The sequence below is a fragment of the Brachyistius frenatus genome, unplaced genomic scaffold (genome assembly GCF_029030835.1).
Source record: "Brachyistius frenatus isolate BFR_SWC_R1_liver_20210118 unplaced genomic scaffold, ASM2903083v1 Contig_3, whole genome shotgun sequence".
Classification (NCBI taxonomy): domain Eukaryota; kingdom Metazoa; phylum Chordata; class Actinopteri; family Embiotocidae; genus Brachyistius; species Brachyistius frenatus.
The window spans coordinates 5,390,001-5,410,508 of NW_027210602.1; the positions used below are offsets into that span (position 1 = coordinate 5,390,001).

Genomic DNA, 20,508 nt, shown 5'->3' on the forward strand with positions numbered 1-20,508 from the left:
TACAAGAATTTCTACCATTCGCGTGTCTTCTCTACATGAGCTTTATCCCGTTTCCTATTTCAATCTGTTCACCGGAGTCCAGCCCGGGTCCGTCCTGTTTCCAGATAGTGGGAGTGCCGGACTTTTTCCCTGGCCAAGCCTTTTCCTCCGCTTCTTCTCCTCCTTTTCCTCCCCTCCCATCTCTTTCCTCTCCTCCACAAAGCCTCTCCTTTCTGAGTAACATTCCTGCCGGCTGCACGGTAAGCCGTGATGTCATGGGCTGTGTGTGTGTGTGTGTGTGTGTGTGTGTGTGTGTGTGTGTGTGTGCGTGAGCGGTTCCTCCAGATGCCCTCATGCACAAAGACCCCTTCTGTGCTAACCCCTTCACACACACACACACACACACACACACACACACACACGCACACACACACACACACACACACGCACACACACACAGGCCAAAAACATCCACCCTATGCCGCCTCCTCCCTTCCTGTGTAAGACCAAGCTCTCCCACTCTCTCTCTCTCTTCCCGACACTGTACGTCGCTCGCCCCACTTTCCCTTTAACCTCCAGCTGCTGTCAAAGCTGAGGAGACGAGAGCGGTGATGAAGAGACGATGACTGGAGAAATGGGAGGGAGTGATAAGAGGGTCGTGGTATTTCCTTCTGTCATCATCCGAGGGACCGTTGACTCGGTCTCATTTGAGGATTTAGATGTTTTTAAAAAAAAAAAAAAAAAAAAAAGGTGAGTGAAAAGAAACCCGCTGCCTCGTCCTGCCTTAAAGCCTCCGAGCCTCAAAGGCATTCGATTATTAGTGTTTCAGAGGATAATTTACAAGCCGCGAGGCGCTCTTAATGTTGTTTCAGAGGCTCGTCCAGCTTTATGAAGATAAAACTGCAGAGGAGAAACCAAATCTCTGTCAATGTTAGGCTTCAAAGGCAAATATTTAATCAACCCCCCTCCCACCCCTCCCACCAGACTTTACATCTCAGGGTCACTCTCAGGCTTTTCATGTGTCTGCTGCGATTGTGTGCGAGTGTGTTCGAGTTGGGAGTCATAGGATCAGGCCGCAAGAAACCAGAGCCGACCTGAGTCACGGTCCACTTTCTCTGCTCACAAACCAAGTTACATCCAGACGCAACGGAACGGGAAACACTTTCCCCGAATTCACACGAGCAGCTGGCGTCAGTGCGTTTAGCGGCTGCGAACGAGGGACCTGTGTCAGGATGACTTCCAGCAATTTTCAGGCCGAAGGAATCTTTTTTTTTTTTCTTTTTTTAAAGCCAAATAAGAAAGTGATCAAACGGTTTTATGGCTGAATTTGACAGAATGATATATTACTTCTTCTCCGGGTATTAGATTTGCTCTAATTGCTTTCCTCCTCTAACCTCGTCCCAGTGACAAGAAAGTGAACCAGATGCGGAGGGACTTTGTCACACAGAACGCACAAGCACTGTTCTCGTCTCCTTTGAATATCACGTCTGAAATATCGTCTTTCAAACCCGAATAAAGATTATACGGGACTGGACCACAAACCATCTGTCTTTGAACTTTCGTTTTAATGTCAGAATTATTTTTTGATCTTATTCAAATCTTATGGAGGGTAAGTGGAGAACAGCAGGGTGGTCTGGAGGGTTAGGGAGGCTATCCTGATCTGAGGAAAAGGAAGCCCTAAAAAAAAAAAAAAAGCCAGCGGGTGCTCATTAACAAAGCGTGACGAGCAGTAGCTGTACCTTCCTACTAACTGTGAACTGATTACAACACAATACAACCTACTGAAATGAAACATGAGCTGTGTTACACAAACAAAATCCAGCTGCCTCTTAGTGCTTGGAAAAGCAAACCATGAGCTCTCGGTGAGTTCCCAGTCCAGAAATAACTCCGAGCTGATGAAGAGAAATCGGTCACAGAAAATTGGGACAGTAACCCAATTGTTGCACATGCACCGGGTGGGGTGGGGGGGGGGGGGTTCAAATCCCGGATGGGTTGTAACGCGCAGAGACTTGCGGTGGTCATTACTGTCTGCCAGTGCCGGAGATTTAGAAAGCGATGAGCTAATTATCGCAAGCTGCGTCCAGTAATAGACAAACTGGGGAGGAGGAAAAGACAAAGAGAGAGTTGCAGAGTGACGAAGACGGCAGGAGGACGTGTGATGTTTGGTTCGTGGTGCGAGTGAATGCATGATGTGAATACATGATGTGAATACATGATGTGAACACATGATGTGAATGCATGATGTGAACATATGATGTAAATGCATGATGTAAATACATGATGTGAACACATGATGTGAACACATGATGTGAACACATGATGTGAACGCATGATGTAAATACATGATGTGAACACATGATGTTAAAGCATGATGTAAATACATGATGTGAACACATGATGTGAATACATGATGTGAATACATGATGTGAATACATGATGTGAACACATGATGTAAATACATGATGTAAATACATGATGTGAACACATGATGTGAACACATGATGTGAACACATGATGTAAACGCATGATGTAAATACATGATGTGAACACATGATGTTAAAGCATGATGTAAATACATGATGTGAACACATGATGTGAATACATGATGTGAATACATGATGTGAACACATGATGTGAATACATGATGTGAATACATGATGTGAACACATGATGTGAATACATGATGTGAATACATGATGTGAACACATGATGTGAACACATGATGTGAATACATGATGTGAATACATAATGTGAACACATGATGTGAACACATGATGTGAACTGGGTCGACACCATCGAGTCAATAAAGAGCAGAGCCCGGAGCAGTCTTTTGTCAGGGAGGTTGATCGTGATTGATCAGGAACACAGCGAATGACACACTTAAGCATTGCAGCAGAAATATACGAAAGTCCACCGCTGCCGTACACGAAGACACACATTACAAACTTCTGTACACACTGTAAGAAGTCAAGGTGTCTTAACACGTACGGACAGAAATATTTATAGGAAATGTACTTTTTTTTTTAGAATTGGGGTCATGTCCGCAGGGTATACAGTTAGTGTCGCCATCTGTGCGAGTTTCTGTCAGTTCAACTCTGTGGTTCTGCGTACTGCACGTGGACAGAATCACAAGCACGTTTAAAGTTACACACACACACAGCATTTCATTGGCGTCTTGTGTTCGTAATTTGGCACTATTTGGATGTTCAGAAGGACATAAAATGGGAGGGATGCTTGTTAAATCTTCAAAAATTCAACAAAAAATGTACACGGGATCTTTCTCTTAGCCAATTTCTGAATTCTTCGAGAAAACATAATCCTGTCAGCTGAAATGCAACTCTGACATTTATGACTTGAGCGTTCGAAATATCTTCGTCTGCTTTGTTAGATGCCGTTGGTCAATAATATATTTATATGTCGTGACAAGCCACCGAGCCAATAGGTTGCAGCTGGATAACACTGTGAGTATTGCTCACAACAATACTTACTTGTGTTAATCACGAGGGAAAAACAGAAACCGCCGACCACTCTAAAGGAAACCATGGATTTAACCATACTTTAGTGAAAGTGTCAAAGCATGAGAGTTTGGAAGACACCAAGCAAACACATAGAGATTATACAGAGTCACCATTCGATCCTAAAGAAGCTCAGTGCTAAATTCAGGCTTTAAGTGTTCAAACAGCAATATTGTATTTGGTAATTTACCCCAATAAAATATGGAGAGTGCCAACATGAGATGAGAAGCCCTTCACCATCCTCGACAACGCTGTGTTGTATACTGAATAAAGAGATTTAAAGCGGTTTATATTGAAAAATATTGTCCTGCGCTGGGCTTGGAAAAGCTGTAACTGTGTTTAACAGATGTCCTCAAATGCAGCACGATTCGGTACCAGCGTGGCCTATTTCCCGATCCGTTCAAAAATCTAATTTTGGTGGATGCTGGAGAAGACATAAGACATTTCATGAACAGGAAGGAAGGATTAATAATAATGTCTGAGTTGAGGAAAAAAGTGTCAATCATCTATTCTCGAGTCTGCAGTCATATATAACGTCAGCTTCAATACGTCATTCTCAGTTATTTTAAACCGAGTCTTGCTGGATGATGAAGATAGCGATGACAAAATAAAAGCTGGGCGGGTGAACACTTCAATCTTCAAAACACAACAGAAGATGCTGCAAAGTAAAGGAAGCAACGGATTGGATGAAAGCCTATCACGGCTCACAGGTCATCTAAACAGGAAAGCAGGAAGCGGTGCTAACTTGTATCCATGGAAATGGCCCCCTCAACACAGGAAATCCACCAAAAAAAAACTAGAGGCCACCTGCACAAAAACACAGACAAACAAGCACAGACTAGTAGCAACATGCTAACATGCGAAGTCCACTGAGGTCAACTAATCTCGGAGGCAGCGGACCTGATCAGCTGGAAAGCGATGCATGAATGAAAAGTAAGTACGTAAGTATTAAAACCTGAAAATTGCTTCACAAATATATATATATATATATATATATATATATATATATTCACACGTTTAAGACTTGTTTTGAATGGATGATTATTTGTCAGCGGCTTTGAAGCAACATCAACAAACCCCGCGATCTCTGGGGAGTAACCAATTCACAGCCAAACAGTACAGTAGAATTAAAGCAGCGCTAAAGAAGAGCTACTGCAATGAGGCTGTCTGCTGTGTACTTCTACCCAGCTACACACTCCAAGACACACACACACACACGCAAGCAGAGTTGACAAGCTTATCGCAGCACCGCAAACGCATGACAATGAAGGCCGTTTTCACCTACCCACTGCCAGAGAGCTTGAAACAACAACCAGACCGAAATCATGTCCAGGTCCCTTTCTGAGGTTTGATAGTTGCAGAGGAATGTGCAGCATGCCCGGACTAGCAACTATTTGTGCCCCCTTTCGAAAACCTCTCATGACCCGCTCGCACACAGCCCGGACCCCCCTCCACCCCCCACCCCACCACCCCACCACCCCAACACCCCTCCATGGAACACCAACAAAGGGCCCGACTGGAGCTGCAGGGAGATCCTTCAGGCTGAATACTAATGCTACACACACACACGCACACGCACACACGCACACGCACACACGCACGTGCACGTTCACAGATGAGAGCTCTTAAGCAGAAAAGGTCTGTAGTCAGAGAGTGTGACCGGTCGTGTACACAAACCAGATGAACACTCCTCGTCAGAGTACAGGACTCACTGGGAGGAAACAGTCCGGCAGCCGAACACCGAACAGCCGTCCATTATTACCGAAAGGCCTGAAGTAAAGGCAGCGACTGTGCTGCTCTGGCGCAGAACTCCGTGTGCAATAATACTTCACACCGTGGAAGCAAGACAAACTTTGCCTGGCTGGATGCCCGGTGAAACGGTGCCCCGTGTGGGTGTTATATGATAGTTAGTGTACAGAGAGTCAGCCAGTGGCACAAAATAAGCACTATTTAAGGCCACCGTACAAAGCACAGGTCATCCTGATAGAAGTTACTCATTAAAAAAATAACATTAGCATGAACTGATTTATTAACCGGGGCCAGCGGGCACCAAGAAACAAGCTTCATGAAGTACAATAAGATAACCTGATTGGACAAACAGACCAGGCATCTTAAACTAAGTTTAGGAGTTAGTTTAAGATGCCTGGTCGGATGTAATATGGTTGGATTTTACAGACGCCTGCAGGACTCTGGCTATTTAACACAGCCGAATACATGCAACCTCGCACTGGTTATATCAACATGTAATTATGTACAGAAAAAAACCAAACCAACGATGCTCTTTACTTTTGTGGTTCTCACACTCAAATCTCAAATTAGCCTGACCGAGTTTTGAACTCTCCGGCACTTACAGATGAATACAGATAGATCTTGTCGGTCGTGTTGTTCGTAACTGTCAAGAATTAGAAAACGTCACGACCAGATGACAAAACTTGAACTGGAAGCATTTCCCACCCCTCCTTTCCTCTGCTTCCACCGGTTACATAAGAGTCCAGCTCCCTCCTGCTGTTAATCCAGCAGCACACAGTACATGCTTGTCAACCATCTCTCCCTTCCTTTCACACCACATCATCACACCGAGCAACACAGCAACCTCACTGTGTGACGACAGGCCGCGGACACTTGTACAAGCATCAAAGGTTATTCCTTACTTAAAAACTCCAAACCAGTCAAACTTCAAAGGTTGCCCGGCAACAGAAGTAACTTCCAAACTGGAACCGAGCCGACCAAACGGATCCTCCGTCAGACGGTCAGAATGAGAAACTACAGGTTGTGCTGGAAATGAACGAAGGACCGACATGAGGGAACAAATCTCGGCTCGAGGAGGAGGAGGAGGAGGGAGGAGGAGGAGGAGGAGAAGGAGGAGACGCACGGATGGCTGAGCTTGAGGGTTTCGATGATGTGGCTGTGGCATGCTTGTGTGTGCTTGTGTGTGTGTGTGTGTGTGTGCGTGGTATGTGAGTTTCTCTGCGACCTTAGTTGTGTGTTTGAGTGAAGAAAAAGCCACCGAGCATATAATTCTAATCCTTTCCCAGCATGAACCAGCCCACTTTAGTTTTTCATCCCACAGGACTCCCAGATCGGAGACCACACAGTGAGGCGAAGCAGCTAACAGGCCAACGGGTAAAGGTCCTGAATAACATTAAGACGAGCGGTCTGCGTCAGCTTTTTTTTGTGGATTTTATGTCGAGCGAAAAAAAAAGAAAAAGAAAAAAGGCCGTCGGCTTCACGTTTAATCGGAGGAATGCTGTCTGATAAACGCCGAGTGGCTTTCAGCAGTTGCTGGATTTAATTTTCCAAGTTCATGCTGTCCCAGGAAAAAAAAAAAATGTGTTTTTGTTTTTTTTAGCAACATTAACATCATCGTCCAATTAAAACGTTCGAATGATCAGTTTTCTCAACAATGTGCGTGTCATGTTTAATATTACAGGCAGGAAAAAAAAAAAAAAAAAGTGCAAAACAGCAGTTCAAACGTAACGTGGTCTCTGATTTGATAACTGAATGACATAATGTGACAAACACAACAAGTTTAGAATGAATGAAGGCGCGAACACACTTTATATATATATATAAAAAACTGCTCTGAAATAATTGAAAACAAACAGTTGAATTAAAGCTTCCAGGATCAAGTTGCAGAGCTCTCAGGAGAGAAAACGATAAGAAGCTCCGGACTAACAAAGCCGGTCAGTGAAGTGTCCGACAACAACACAAACTCTTAAAAGATTTGAGTCTGACCTTATAATCCATCACCAGCTCACTCGTCTTCAGCATTAGTTGAGCGGTCTCGTACCAAATCGGTATTTGCAGACCCGGTCCCCACGATGACACGCTGCGTAGCCATGGCCGCCCTCAGCCCGAGCAAAACCGACTAAAGACCTCCAGCTTAGTCCTCGCCGTGAGGCGGAGTGCGTTAACGCCGCTGCCCCGAGAGAGTGAATCTCGTCCCACCGTTAGCTTATAGCATTAACTAGCTCTGCCTCACACTGAGACGAGCGCTGCGCTAATCACCGAGTCTATTTCCGGAAACTAGCTCATCAGCCTGCAGTATTTAGACAGACGAAGGACAAAAACAGTACGTGGCAGTAAACACGTCTGAAGCCTGACAATCACAGCGTTGTCCTTTTATATGGATGCAACTTTTTTTTCCCATCAGCAATATTTTTAGTTTTTTTTTGTTTTTTGTTTTTTTTTCCTCCAAGGGGATTATGGTGAATTTGAAACACTCTCCAGAGAACACTTTGAACTCATTTTGCGTTCAACTCGCATTTTGCGTTAAGCGGATTTAAGATGATTATTATTAGACATTATAACACTTAGGCACCTGAGCCTAACAAACAGAAAGGAAAAAAAACAAAACGATGTTGACTGTTATCAATGGGAACGTGTGAAAAGTGCAGTTCAAATGCATTGACTGAGCCTAGTTTTACCAATGTTTTGTGATTATTTATTTTTTTCACGGCACACGTCGAATTTAAAAAAAAATTAATAATAATAGTCTTAAGTTTATGTGAAAATGTCTCGTTTTTAACTGCCACCAACCACTGAGCGCCTAAACCCTGCAGAAACCTAATGGAAAACCTTGAATACACAACTAAAACCCAATTTAATCTACTGCTGTCTGGTGTGTGTGTGTGTGTGTGTGTGTGTGTGCGCGCGTGTGTGTACAAATCAATACCGCAAACAAGAAGCCTCAGCTGGTCCGCCTCCACCACATTCTTCAACATAGTAGTCACTGAACTTGCCTGACCTCGTTTTCTCCTCTAAACGTACGGCTAACCTTCGGAGAAAACTCCCCTGCGCACTCCCCCCTCAACTATTTCACCCAGTAGCAATGATGACATCATCGGCTCCAACGTCAGAGTTTTCGTACTCGCACCCCGGAGGTGCATGATCGGACTACCTTTTCAATCGTGCGCAACCGCACGCCGATCCGCCCGGGCCGTCCCAAAATAAAAACAAACGAAAAAAAAAATGTGCTGGTTGTCGCTTATTTGCAGCAAAGACGGACAGAAACCAGATTGGCTGAACCTCAGGTGTTTATCACAACTGGAACCCTTGAAGAATTCCCGGGCAAGACGACGGTCTGAAGGCAGTTTTCTTAATGGTGTCCCGCTCCCTGCATTTTCACTGTCAACGCGCGCGTGCTTGTACATTTGTGCCGGCGGGTGGTTTGAGCGTTGCTTTGCGCTTAAATAAACGGCCTCCGTTGCACGGTGCAACAATAGTTGGTGGATGTTGTGGACAATAGTGGGCAGCGGAGGTTGTGTAACGTTGGACCGTCACGTGGCTGACTTGTATTGTCACATTTCCTGCGTCCCTCCAGTTCTCTTCCTCTCTGGAACACAAATACTAAAACAGAGGACAAAACAATTTTTCTAAGATGGAATGTGAAAAAAAAAAAAAAAAGAAAAGAAACTTGCCCGCTTTGCATTATTATTGATTTAGGAGGGACCGAAGTCGTCCCGGACCTTCGGCTCGACCTTCAGACCTTTCGGACTTCCGAGAAGTCGAACGGTTTGTTTTGGTGTGTTCCCCAGCTGGAGACGCAGTGACAGATCGAGACCCGACCAAACGGTGAGATAACCGCTTCTGCTGCAGCTTCTGTCCAATGTGAGCCACTAACGGGTTTAGAAACAAATCGTGGTAACTTCAGTTCCCATAATAACAACGTTAAAATAAACGGTACCGTCAGTTCAGTCTAATTATCAGCCGACAGCAAACCCACACTGATGCCCGTTTCTAACTGGATACAGCTTTTAGGCCCATGACTGCATTATTGTACTTTTCCCTGCAACGTGATGGCGGGTTTCATTTTGAAGAATCCAACATTTTACAGGAAATTTAGCTTCAGATGACGACAGAAGCATTCTGGGCCTCCATCTCTCCTCTCCGACGGTGTCAAGGCGACATCTTTTATTCACTTTCAGCTGTCATCTGCTCCCATGGGCCAAACAGAAATAGCCGCAAAGTGTCACTCGCGCCACAAAGAACTGCTTGAAATGCCAGCGACTTCAGACATGCACCGACTTGAGGAGGCTTTGTTTAAATGGTGGGGGGGAAAAAAAAAAAAAAAAAAAAATCATTTTTTTCAAGGCTCGGGCTAATAGTTGGCCCGAGGGGCGCTCACGTGACAACGCTTTTCCACGGCAAAACATTCGAGCCACGCGCTGTCTCTCCGATTCGTGCTGTCCACTCGTTGTCAGCCGATAATACGCACGTTAGGTCCGCAAACAAAAGAGGTGACGCATGCTGTCGTTCCACGATGCCACGTTTGGGACTCGATCCCATAACACGAGGCGGAGCGTCGCTCTCTTCCCGGAAGACGGCCCGTCAACAAGATCAGCCACCGGAAGGCCATCGGGCCAGTTAACGTCAACAACGCTTCGAGCGGCGTGAGGCTGAACAGACTTCCTCCGCCCGCCCCCCCCTTCCTCCCTCCCTCCACACCCCCCCCTCCCCCGCCGCGTTTCCCTCCCTCCCCTTACATTTGCTGCTCCGACCGACGACATCGCGCGCACCTGCGCCGTCCGTTATCTCTCCCCGTTGTCGCCCGTCACCACGTCGGTCTCCCTCACCCCGTCGCTCCCGCAGCGCCACACTCCCATTTCCACACCTCGTGTCCTCTTGGCTCCGCTTCGGCATCGTCAACCACACACAGCTGTTATATAAACCTGTGTTAAGGTGGGTGTGTGTGTTGTGTGTGTGGGTGTGTGTGTTGTGTGTGTGTGGGTGGGTGTGTTGTGTGTGTTTTCTGGGAAGAGGGAGCGGTTTGGAGGAAGAAGACATCATTGATAAGTTTGTTGTTCCTGTCAACGTTATCACACACTCGGCGGTGCTGAGAGGTGGGGACGGAAAATGTGCTCCCAGTAGACGCACGCACACACACACACACACACACACACACACACACACACACACACACACACACACACACACACACACACACACACACACACACACACACACACACACCTTGAGCTGCACCGACAGGCACCGACTGTGTCCACGGGACATTCACTCCACGGTCGGTACCTCCTGTCGCCGACTACAGAATCGAAGCGGAGAGCCGGCTGCGATCTTTCTGGGCGAGCGGAGGTATTGGCAAACACTCCGTCTGAATTGGCAGTTTCCCGCTTGGCTTCGTTATTTCCAGAATCAGCCACCAATTTCAAATGATGACCAAACAAAACAGCGAAGCACGGACGACGAGCCGTCCTCAACAGAGTGCGGGCAACAAAAACAGCCTTCAACCTCCACCGCCACTTTTGTTTACCTTTCAATTTCGAACGTCACCGATCGGATTTGACCGGGGTCTCGTCAGCATCTTCACGACGGAGGTCCTGGTCCGGGTTTTACGCGAACACGGTTCTTCTCCATCGAGGCGATGCGCCGCAATTAGCTGAAAACGGCTTCAACACGCAGACCGCTCACGAATGAGAAATTACAGGGAATAAAAGTGACGCGAAGACAACGTCATTCTCATTGTTTTGACGTTGCCTCTTTGCTTCCCGGTGGCGGGTGGCTGTGTTTGCATGTCTCACGGGCACCGCGGCGTAAACTGGGTGCAAAACACGCGTCAATAAAAGCTGTTGAATGAGAGCATAACCGGGGAGGAACACAACTCTTTACAGAGCGACAGTCTGAAAGTTCAAAGAGACGTGCCGCGTGCCGGTAACTCCGCTGCCAAGTGGAGCGAAGGCGACGATAAATCGGGGTCGAGGTGAGTCGTTTGTTTACTGCGAGTTTGCGACAGCAGCGTGATATTGGTCTCCGATTTTAGGGTCGTCAAGCGAGTGCTTACTGGCTGTAATCCGTCACGACTTCGCATTCATCCGTCGGGCAGTTCAATCCCGCACGGTGGCGTCCATCCCTCCCCGTCGAAACGTGAACATCGTTAAAAGTCTGCTGTTAAACAATCGCGAGTTGCTTGGCAACAGCGAACGTGTCCAAAGAAGAAGCATGGAAAAATTCCCCGGGAAGAAATCTGGAGCAAACAAATTAAGTTTGCTTTGGGCATGTGCCAGTTCTCTCTCTCTCTCTGGTTTACTCCCCTGCTGTGACTCCATAGTTATACACCAGCGCATTTATGACTGCTCCTTCTTTTCACCTTTTTTTTGAAAATGTTAACCTGCAACCAGTACGATTTTTTTTTTATTTTAGGCGGGGAAACTGCGCGTATTGCAAATCGACCGTGTGGTTGTCACCAACAGCGAGACCATTTAGACTGGACATCAGCTGAAGAATGTATGATCACGCTTCACTGATACCGTTAACGCAACACGACATAATGAACCGTTAGGGTGCAGAAAAGAGGGGTAACTCCACCGGGCCAAAAAAAAAACATCATCATTGTGGGGTTTTTTGGGGTTTTTTTTAGTGCAGGATACGACAAATGGCAGCATCCACACACACACACACACACACACACACACACACACACACACACAAAACGTCTCTCGGGCTTTGCCAAGTCATTCAGCGTGTGGATGATGGGAAAAGCAGGTTAAGGTCATTGCTATATCTGGGTTAAAGTGATGCAGAGGTAGGAGGAGGAGGAGGAGGAGGAGGAGGAGGAGGAGCACAAAGAGACAGAGAGAAAGAGGAAGACTACTGCAGCAAGCAGTCTGGTCCACTGACCTCCTTTGGTCGTCTCTCCAGTGGAGAGGAGGGTGCAGGATCCTGTGTCCTCCCCCACTTTAAAGCTAATTACAGGCTTGGTTTCTATTAACCGGCAACCACACACATAACTGACAACACCTTCAGCGTGCAGATGCAGTCAGAGACACACACACACACACACACACACACACACCCTTCACCTATAAGCTAACGGCGCACTTCCACTGGCTATCCCTCCCTACGACTTCTCTTTCCAATGGAAACTTTTAAGTTAAAATACATTTCTGATATGTTTTGAGCATGTATATTTTTATTTTTTATTTTTTTTGCTCTGGTGCCTGTGCGGTAAAAGATGTGTGGAAAAACCTCTGATTCCCGGAGCTCCTTACGACCGGATCATTAACAGATAACAACCCGGGATTAGCTTTTAACAGCGGACGCGTAACCGACCTGCTGACCGCTTCTTCTTCTTCTTCTTCTTCTTCTTCTTCTTCTTCTTCTTCTTCTTCTTCTTCTTCTTCTTCCTTTGTCTTCTTCGTCTACGATAAAATAAAAAATAAAACCCGTGGCCGCTGCACCAGCAGCCGGCGGGACGTTCCGTGAAACAAGCGGGACAGGTGAAGTGGCGGAGCGGATGTTCACGTGCTCTCGGCGGCGGCGGCGGCCCCGGTACCAGCAGCCTCTGACTGGGGTGACATTGAGCCGCTTTTACGCGCCAGCTTTTCCAACTGGCGACTCCCTCCTCCTCCTCTTCCTCTTCCTCCTCCTCCTCCTCAGTCTCTATTTCCTCCTCGCCCCTTTTTTTTTTTTTTTTCTAGGCACGCGCGCTGAATAATGCAGGGCTCGCGAGGTCCCGGGAGTGTTTTCTGTCCGGTTCCAGAGACAATCAGAGAGCGAGCCGCCAGCCCGAGCACAATGAGGGCGACCTGCGCGGATCAGGTTACCGCCGTGCTGCCTTTCATTCATTTATTCAGCCGCAAAACAATCTGACTGCGGCCCGACAAGCCCCCCCCTCCCCCCTCCTCCCTCCTGTCCTGCTTCTGTCCCCCACCTTTCTGCCTCCACACCTCCTGCTCCACCACCACCACCCCTCTCAAATGTGCTCAGGTGGCATTTTCAGAGCAACAAAAACAAACTCGGAACACTCCAGAACAGGCGGCGCTAGTAAGCGAGCCTGTCTACTCCAGCACTTAAGTACAATTTAAGGGTTAGATGTCGGACACCTTGTTCTGCTCCAGCCCGTGGAAACAGAGCAGAAGTCCGACGGAGTAGCCCTGATGGTGCCGTGCAAACACATAAATCACTGGACTATCCCTTTAAGAGATACAGTTAATAAGGGGATCAATGTTACTGACGAAACACGTTGTTAAATGTTTTTAATGTATCAGAATGCAAAATATAATAATATAAGGGGCCATTTTGCACAATGAGTAGGCGTACTTTTACTTTTAGATACTTTTTTCCATGCTTATGATTGCGTTACTTTAATAAAACTTGTATTGCAGTGTTACTACTTCAAAAACAAAGGATCTGAGTACTTCTTAAACTACTCGAAAACCAGAAAAGATGCAGGACACCAACTATTGAATAAATAAGATAATAAACATATTACTAATAAATTACTAAATGGCTATTACGGAACAGCCTAGCCGCTGTATACCATAAATAGACAAATATCAATATACACCATAGAAAAATCAACTTTACTGTCATAATATAGTCACGATTGACTTGTAGCTCACCACACTGCATAATTAGATATGACTCCCTATTATATTATACACTGTAGGCTTTATTACAGTACAAAGATACCATAGTAGATAAAAAATACCCCCCAAGTACAGTAAGGTCACAAAAAAAATGTACTGTTTCATTATTCTATTCCTGTATAAATAAAGGAAAGCCACAAAGTAGAGTAAGGTCAGATATATATTACTATATACTACAAATATGATAGAAACGCTGCTGAGGGACATCTCTGCACACTGCAGAACAGTTTTACACCTGTAGCAAGGAAACAGTGTGACTGACTGGCGTTTCAAATATGCCCCGCGAGGAGATTACTTATTCAGCACAAACAGTCTGTATGAAAGCACACAGGGTACCACTGAGCACAAGCCTGAACTGCAGATGGATTATCTCACTTAAAAACCTTTCCCACTTGTGATCTGTCTTCACGTAGAGATCATCAATCTGTGAGCTTTTATAAAACATTAGCACTTTGGGATTTAGGTCCTTTATGTGCCCACTTTACCCTCAAACTGCCTTGCCTACATACAGATACAGTATATATATATATAGTCACACATAGTCAATATTAAAAATATTATAGCTCAGAAAAACTACCTCACAGCACTGGGGTTGTGCTTCTTCACATCTTTTCTGGACTCTGCTTTTCCTACTTTTTTTTTTCTCCAAATATCAGACCAGTCTGATTCAGACACACACAAACACAAATGTACGGCGTTTCAGTGAGCGACAGCCCAAAACAAAAAAATGGAAAATGGAAATTGTTGTTAGGAAGCCTGTAATCCTGTGTAAAAGGTGAACAAATAGTTCCCCTCTTTATATGCACATCATGAAAGGTTTCCTGGCAGACATTTGTCTGATGGAGTCGCTCGCTTTTTAGATGTAAAACAAAGCCTTCTGACAAATTGTGAATTCAAGCTATTACAATCCCTTCATACACATTACTCACCATGGCAGTGAGAGGATGTCTGCTGGGAATGGGGGGTTGATAACCATTTGCTGTTGTCACAGTAACCCATGGTGTTTGGCTGTAGCCTGTGATAAAAACAAATAAAAAAAAATAGAGTTAGTGCTACCATTGTCATCACTGTCATCTTTCATATTCATGTGCACCAGTGGGAGCCTCAAACGTCAAGTGAAGACACAATTTTTTTTGAATACCTACAGCCTAAAACCATAATCAGATTTTAACTGATCATGACTGAGAATATTCAAATTCATGACTGGTAACATCTTCAGTTTATAAACCTTTAAACACGTTCATTTCCTCTATTGAGAGCACCTCCAACCCCCGAAGGGAAGCGTGAACTTTCCATAGTTCTCTACTGTGACTTCGTCCTAATCTGTCACTCCATATGAAATAAGAAAATCAGCCTGTTCTGGCCCGTTATCTGGTTTTAAAAGGAGTTTCACGAGCTCCAACAGGATGGATCACATAATCCTCCCAATTAAGTGAAAAGATGAAAATATGCTCGTTTTCCTTTGTGCAAATCTGATAGTGAAAAGCTAATCACGCGCCTAATCTATAAATCTGCTCCTCAACGCGCACATATGCCTTTGTGGTAACTTTGTAATACTGTAAATCAGTCAGTTATTATCACTGCGACAGTTCTTTTTACTTCTATATCAGCACGACCCAGACGGTACATCTTCAGTCCGCAGTGCGCTGTTTGGCCGTACTTTATCTTTGTCCCATTCTCTGCTGATTCAGTGACCCACGCCCGCATTGGAGAGTACATCTGATTTCACATCTTATCATCCTCAAACTCCTGACACCCATGCTTGCCGCAGCTGAAGGAGCAACACTGCTGGGCGAGAAGAGAATACCAGCATGGATCTGTCAAACTAATACTGCTCCTACAAGACTATACAGTCCAATCACTGCCGGTGCAACTTCAAATACTATTACTACTGCTGCCACAGCTGCTGCCACTACAGGAGTGTAACAGTCACAGTAGCTAGCATTACATTAATAGTCTGCAGTAGTAGCAGCCTGACACACTACTCCATCCTCCATACTTCAACACAAACTACATTTTCGAGAGAAATATTCGTTTTTCCATGTATTTTGTTACGTATCACAGTCAGCTATAAGTACTAGTTATTTTGCAGATTTCACATACAAAATATGTGATCTGTCTTAAATATTGTAGATTGAACTACCCGGGATGAATATGCTTCTTAAATATGAACTCATCAGTAATAATCATCTAAAATATGTACAAGAATAGAACACTTTGAAACTAACTATTCTGCATAATCAGTGCTTTTACTAATAAAAGGGATATTTTACGGTGGAAGAAGTTCTCAGATCCTTTACTTAAGTAAAAGTACCAATACAGCAATCTCGCTATCGCAAGTAAAAGTCCTAAATGCCTGAAAAATATTATTTCAGCAAACATACATAGGTATTAGCAGCAACATGTAGTTAAAGTATCAAAGTAAAACTATAATTTTGGACTGATATATTATTATGTATGATATCACTAGATTATTAACAGTGAATCATCAGTGTGTAAGCAGCATGCTACTGTCGTAGCTGCTGCAGGTGGAGCTAGTTTTAACTACTTTATATCCAGTTTTATATCCAGGGACAGCAGATAAACCTGAGGGGTCGTCAGATGATTACTGGGAGAAGAAAGAAGAAAAAACAAAGATCTGATCCAAAAATCTGTTTTCAGTTTTTGAACTTTTTATCCCACCTTTGATTTTTGGTTGAGATATTGGATCATTTGAACATTTACTGAAATGAAACCGTGTGAGAAGCTTAGAGGGGAAAATACGTTTTCGGAGGAGCTGTTAAAAACTCATAGACATCTGAAATGTGAACTACACAATGCTTTTTGTAAGTTTTGTAAGATTTGTAAACCAAAGGTTTAATCTTTATTGTGTTGTATTTTAAAAGCGTGTTATATTCTCCGTTGTGTCAAATCTGCATCTGAAAAGTAACTAAAGCTGTCAGATAAATATAACGGAGTAGAGTGTAGAATATTTCCCTCGAAATGAGGTGGAGTGAAAGCATGAAGTAGCATCAAATGAAAGAAAAGTACACCTACCTCAAAATTGTACTTAAGTACAGCACTTGAGTAAATTAGTTACTTTCCACCACTGCTGGTCACTTCCTATAGATACATCCCGAAGAATATGTCTGTAGTTTTACTTAAATTAAAATTTAAATACAAGATTCAACAGTATAGCAGAGACAGTATTGCCCATGGTTTTAGTAATAGCGGCATGCAGGAATACTATTAGCAGCAGCAGTTTTAATAGCGTCAGTCGTGGGAGTAGTATTCAGGAAAACTGACTTGGGTCCCTCATTGCACAGTATATGTCATAATTCAGGATTTTTATTTGATATATCCAAGCCTGTTGGATCTTCATTTACTTCTCTAAAAAGTATCTTCTACGCGATTTCTGCTTTGAAACTCTGTTTGTTCTATTGCTGGTTGTATCTATAGTTTGACGTTGTGTCATGTTCACTCTTATCAGGCCATTCAGTCATTTATTTGTGGTCATTATCCTTTCTCTGCTGATGATTGTACGTTTACTGAACATCGGTGCAGACTATGAGGCCCAGTTCAAATCACAACATCATGATGAATGCTTGTGAAATAATTCTTGGCACATAAATCATCCTCCTGTCGTGTGCGTGTGCGTGTGTGCGTGTGTGTGAGAGAGTGTGCCACAACCATCTGCAGTCATGGTTTCCATAAAACACACGAGGATGTCACTGGCTTAAGATAAATCAATTAATGTTTATTATCATGGAATACAAACCCATCCTGTGCACTGAGAGAGAGCGTGCATGAGGCCTAAATGCTGTGTCCAGATGCCGGTTGTCATGACGTCGCTAATATAATCATTTATCACCTCGGGTTATGTCTTCCGGGAAAGTTTGTCATGTTGCTGACCACCCTGAGTCATGTGTGTTTTGCACAATAACAGTCCGTCATCCAAAATAGACACACACTATCAAAGGAAAGACGACAACTGCATTTTTGAAGGGTTGTGTGTGATACACATAGAAACGTTTTTTTTTTTTTCATCCTCTTCATCAGTGAAGTCAGACGAGTGGACAGGCAGTGATTGTTTCCTGATTTCTTGTAGCACCTACCGATACTGCGGAGGTGCCTTGTGCAGAACTAAATCTCTGTAGACTGGTCCAACTAAATGTGTCTTCTTACATTGTCCCCTCATATCTACTTTTCTTCCCCACTTCCAACCTACCTCTCCCTCTTCCTACTTTCACTACAAAACAAAGCACCTCTCCACACTTTCAGTCGTTACCTTCCTGTGCTTGTACCTGGCAGTTGAATGTAACAAAGCACAGGAACTCGGTGTAGAAAATATGATGCTTTGTTATAGATTAAACTACTCAAAATCAGCAGCTGAAATTTTAAAGTTATTTGTTATAATTTGGAGGTTTGGACTAATGATCAACTGATTAATTCTTAAGAATAATCAGAATACAGGCTAATGTATTTGTTGATAATATGAATACAAAAAAATGTAATACAATATATTGTATAATATATTGCTTGGCAACAACACTGGCACTTACAAATTAACACAATAACTAAATATCTAATATTATATAGTATTTTAACGCTTGCAGGAGACATTTTTCTGCGTTCAGTATACTTTGACTTTTGATACTTACTTTGTCCTGAATCCACTTCTGTTTCAGTGTCCTTTAATTATAATTTGAAGTACAGAACTTTTACTTTTAACGTTATCATTTTAGTCTGATATACTTTTACTCTGAAAGTATGTGAATACTTCCTCCACCACTGCTCCCAGATGTTTGAATTGTGTAATCTCATTAGGAAACACACACACGCACACAAGGACGCACGCACAGTATGACTCCCTACAGGAATGTTGAAGTAATATTAGAGCAATTTTTCATGCGCTGTGGCAAGTCATACTTAAAGAGATTACATAAAAAATTTGCACCACATCTGCACCCTCCTGTGTTAATATTTGCAGCCCAAGAAAATGAAACCATGTAACATTTAAAGCTGTCTAAGTTTTGGCTTAAATCTATTTTACAGAGTGCAGCTGCAGATGTAGCGCTTCGCTCAACAACGCCTGTGTGCTATCACTTAGAGCCAATATCACATTTACATGCATCTAAATCCAAGACTTAAAATTTTAACACGGTTAGTATACAAATCATAAGAAAGTATTATTTTTCAGAATCCATTCTCCATCAATTCGTCTAATTTTTAAGCATTTATTGCGTAATATGATATTTGAGGAAACAGAGATGGTTTGAATATGCTGAGGTCTAAACAGTAAAGAAAGTCTTACCAGTTTGTTTGTAGGCTTAAATACATGTTGAATAAATTACGATAAAAAAAGCTTCGCGTGCGTGCATTACAGTGGCCACAATCAGAGCACACCTCTTCTCCTTCACAGTGATTGATTACCTGTCATGCATTTATTTTGAATTCTTTGATATTTGGATTGGAATTTCAGAAAATGATCCGATGAGACTGTATCAAAAAATGTCAGAATTAGAAGTTATATTACTCTGACGACCTTCAACCCTCACAACAAGCAAAGAACTCTTCTGAGTTTCATGTGAACGGTTGAAGACGCAGTGTCCGTGCTTGTTAGTGGCAGTGAGGTATTATAACAGCTGGGTGCAAGTGAGGACAGCTGGTGGTTGTGTTTGTCAGCAGCCAATGAAAAAGTGAATGTTAGCGACAGATGGAAAGAACAACAAGCAAGAGACAGCAAAGGGGGGAACTGGAGAAACTCAGCTTTATTGACCAAAGATAGAGAGAGAGGATACAGACATCAGAGGGGAGAGAGAGAGAGAGAAAGAGAGGGAGGGAGGAAGAGAGAGAGGGAGAGAGAGAGAGAGAGAGAGAGAGAGAGAGAGGGAGGGGGAGAGAGTTATGAACAATAGAAAATGGCTCCTTTTTGTTTTAACAGTCCATACAACCATGAGGGCAGGTTGACAGGAAAACAGAGACCCCTACAGAGTCAGAGGAGCACTGCAGGCGTGGCAGTGGGGCTGGTAAACTCGACCAGTGGTTGTTCATGTACAGCTCCTTGCTTTACATAAAAAAAAACACACACACACAAACCCAAACAGGCAAACTGGATTGGTCATGTTTCATTCTCAAACTTCTTCTTCTTTTTTTTATTTTTTTTTATGCTTTTGGAACTGTGATTGTAATTTCCTTTTTGTATGTGTATACTGCAAGTGCTTCTTTGCTCTGCTGCACCCTGTGTGTGCATCACACTTTGGGGGGTAACTTGAACACTACACTTCCCAGAATACACTTCTCTGCAATAGTCTCCAAAACCAAACAGCTGTGTGATGTGTGTATTTTGGCCAAATCTGGAACTCGGATGATATTTGTAAATTGTCCCCAGCCTACAGCCTTACAGTGAATTTGCTGCGAATGAACCCTTGATAAAAGAAAATAATGATGTGCAGCACGTCTGGGAATGGCATTAGTCGCCGATGGTCAGAGGGGAGGGGAAGAAGTCGTGTGTGTGTGTGTGTGTGTGGGGGGGGGGTGTTAATTGTGAGATTACACACAGCAAAGCAGTGGCGTGAGAGAATGAAAATATACAAAGCTCTCATTTATGCACTCATACAGTCATCATATGGCATTGTATGAAGGAC

General features: G+C 43.9%; 1 protein-coding gene across 3 annotated transcripts in view; it reads right to left on the reverse strand.

Moving 5' to 3' along the window:
* Positions 1–20,508, reverse strand: part of palm2akap2 (PALM2 and AKAP2 fusion) — an 87,369-nt gene that overhangs the window by 14,468 nt on the left and 52,393 nt on the right. For all 3 annotated transcript variants that reach the window (XM_069704425.1, XM_069704417.1, XM_069704408.1), the window contains exon 9: positions 14,812–14,897. In XM_069704425.1, coding sequence (XP_069560526.1) covers positions 14,812–14,897 — 86 coding nt within the window. The remainder of the gene's footprint in view (positions 1–14,811; positions 14,898–20,508) is intronic.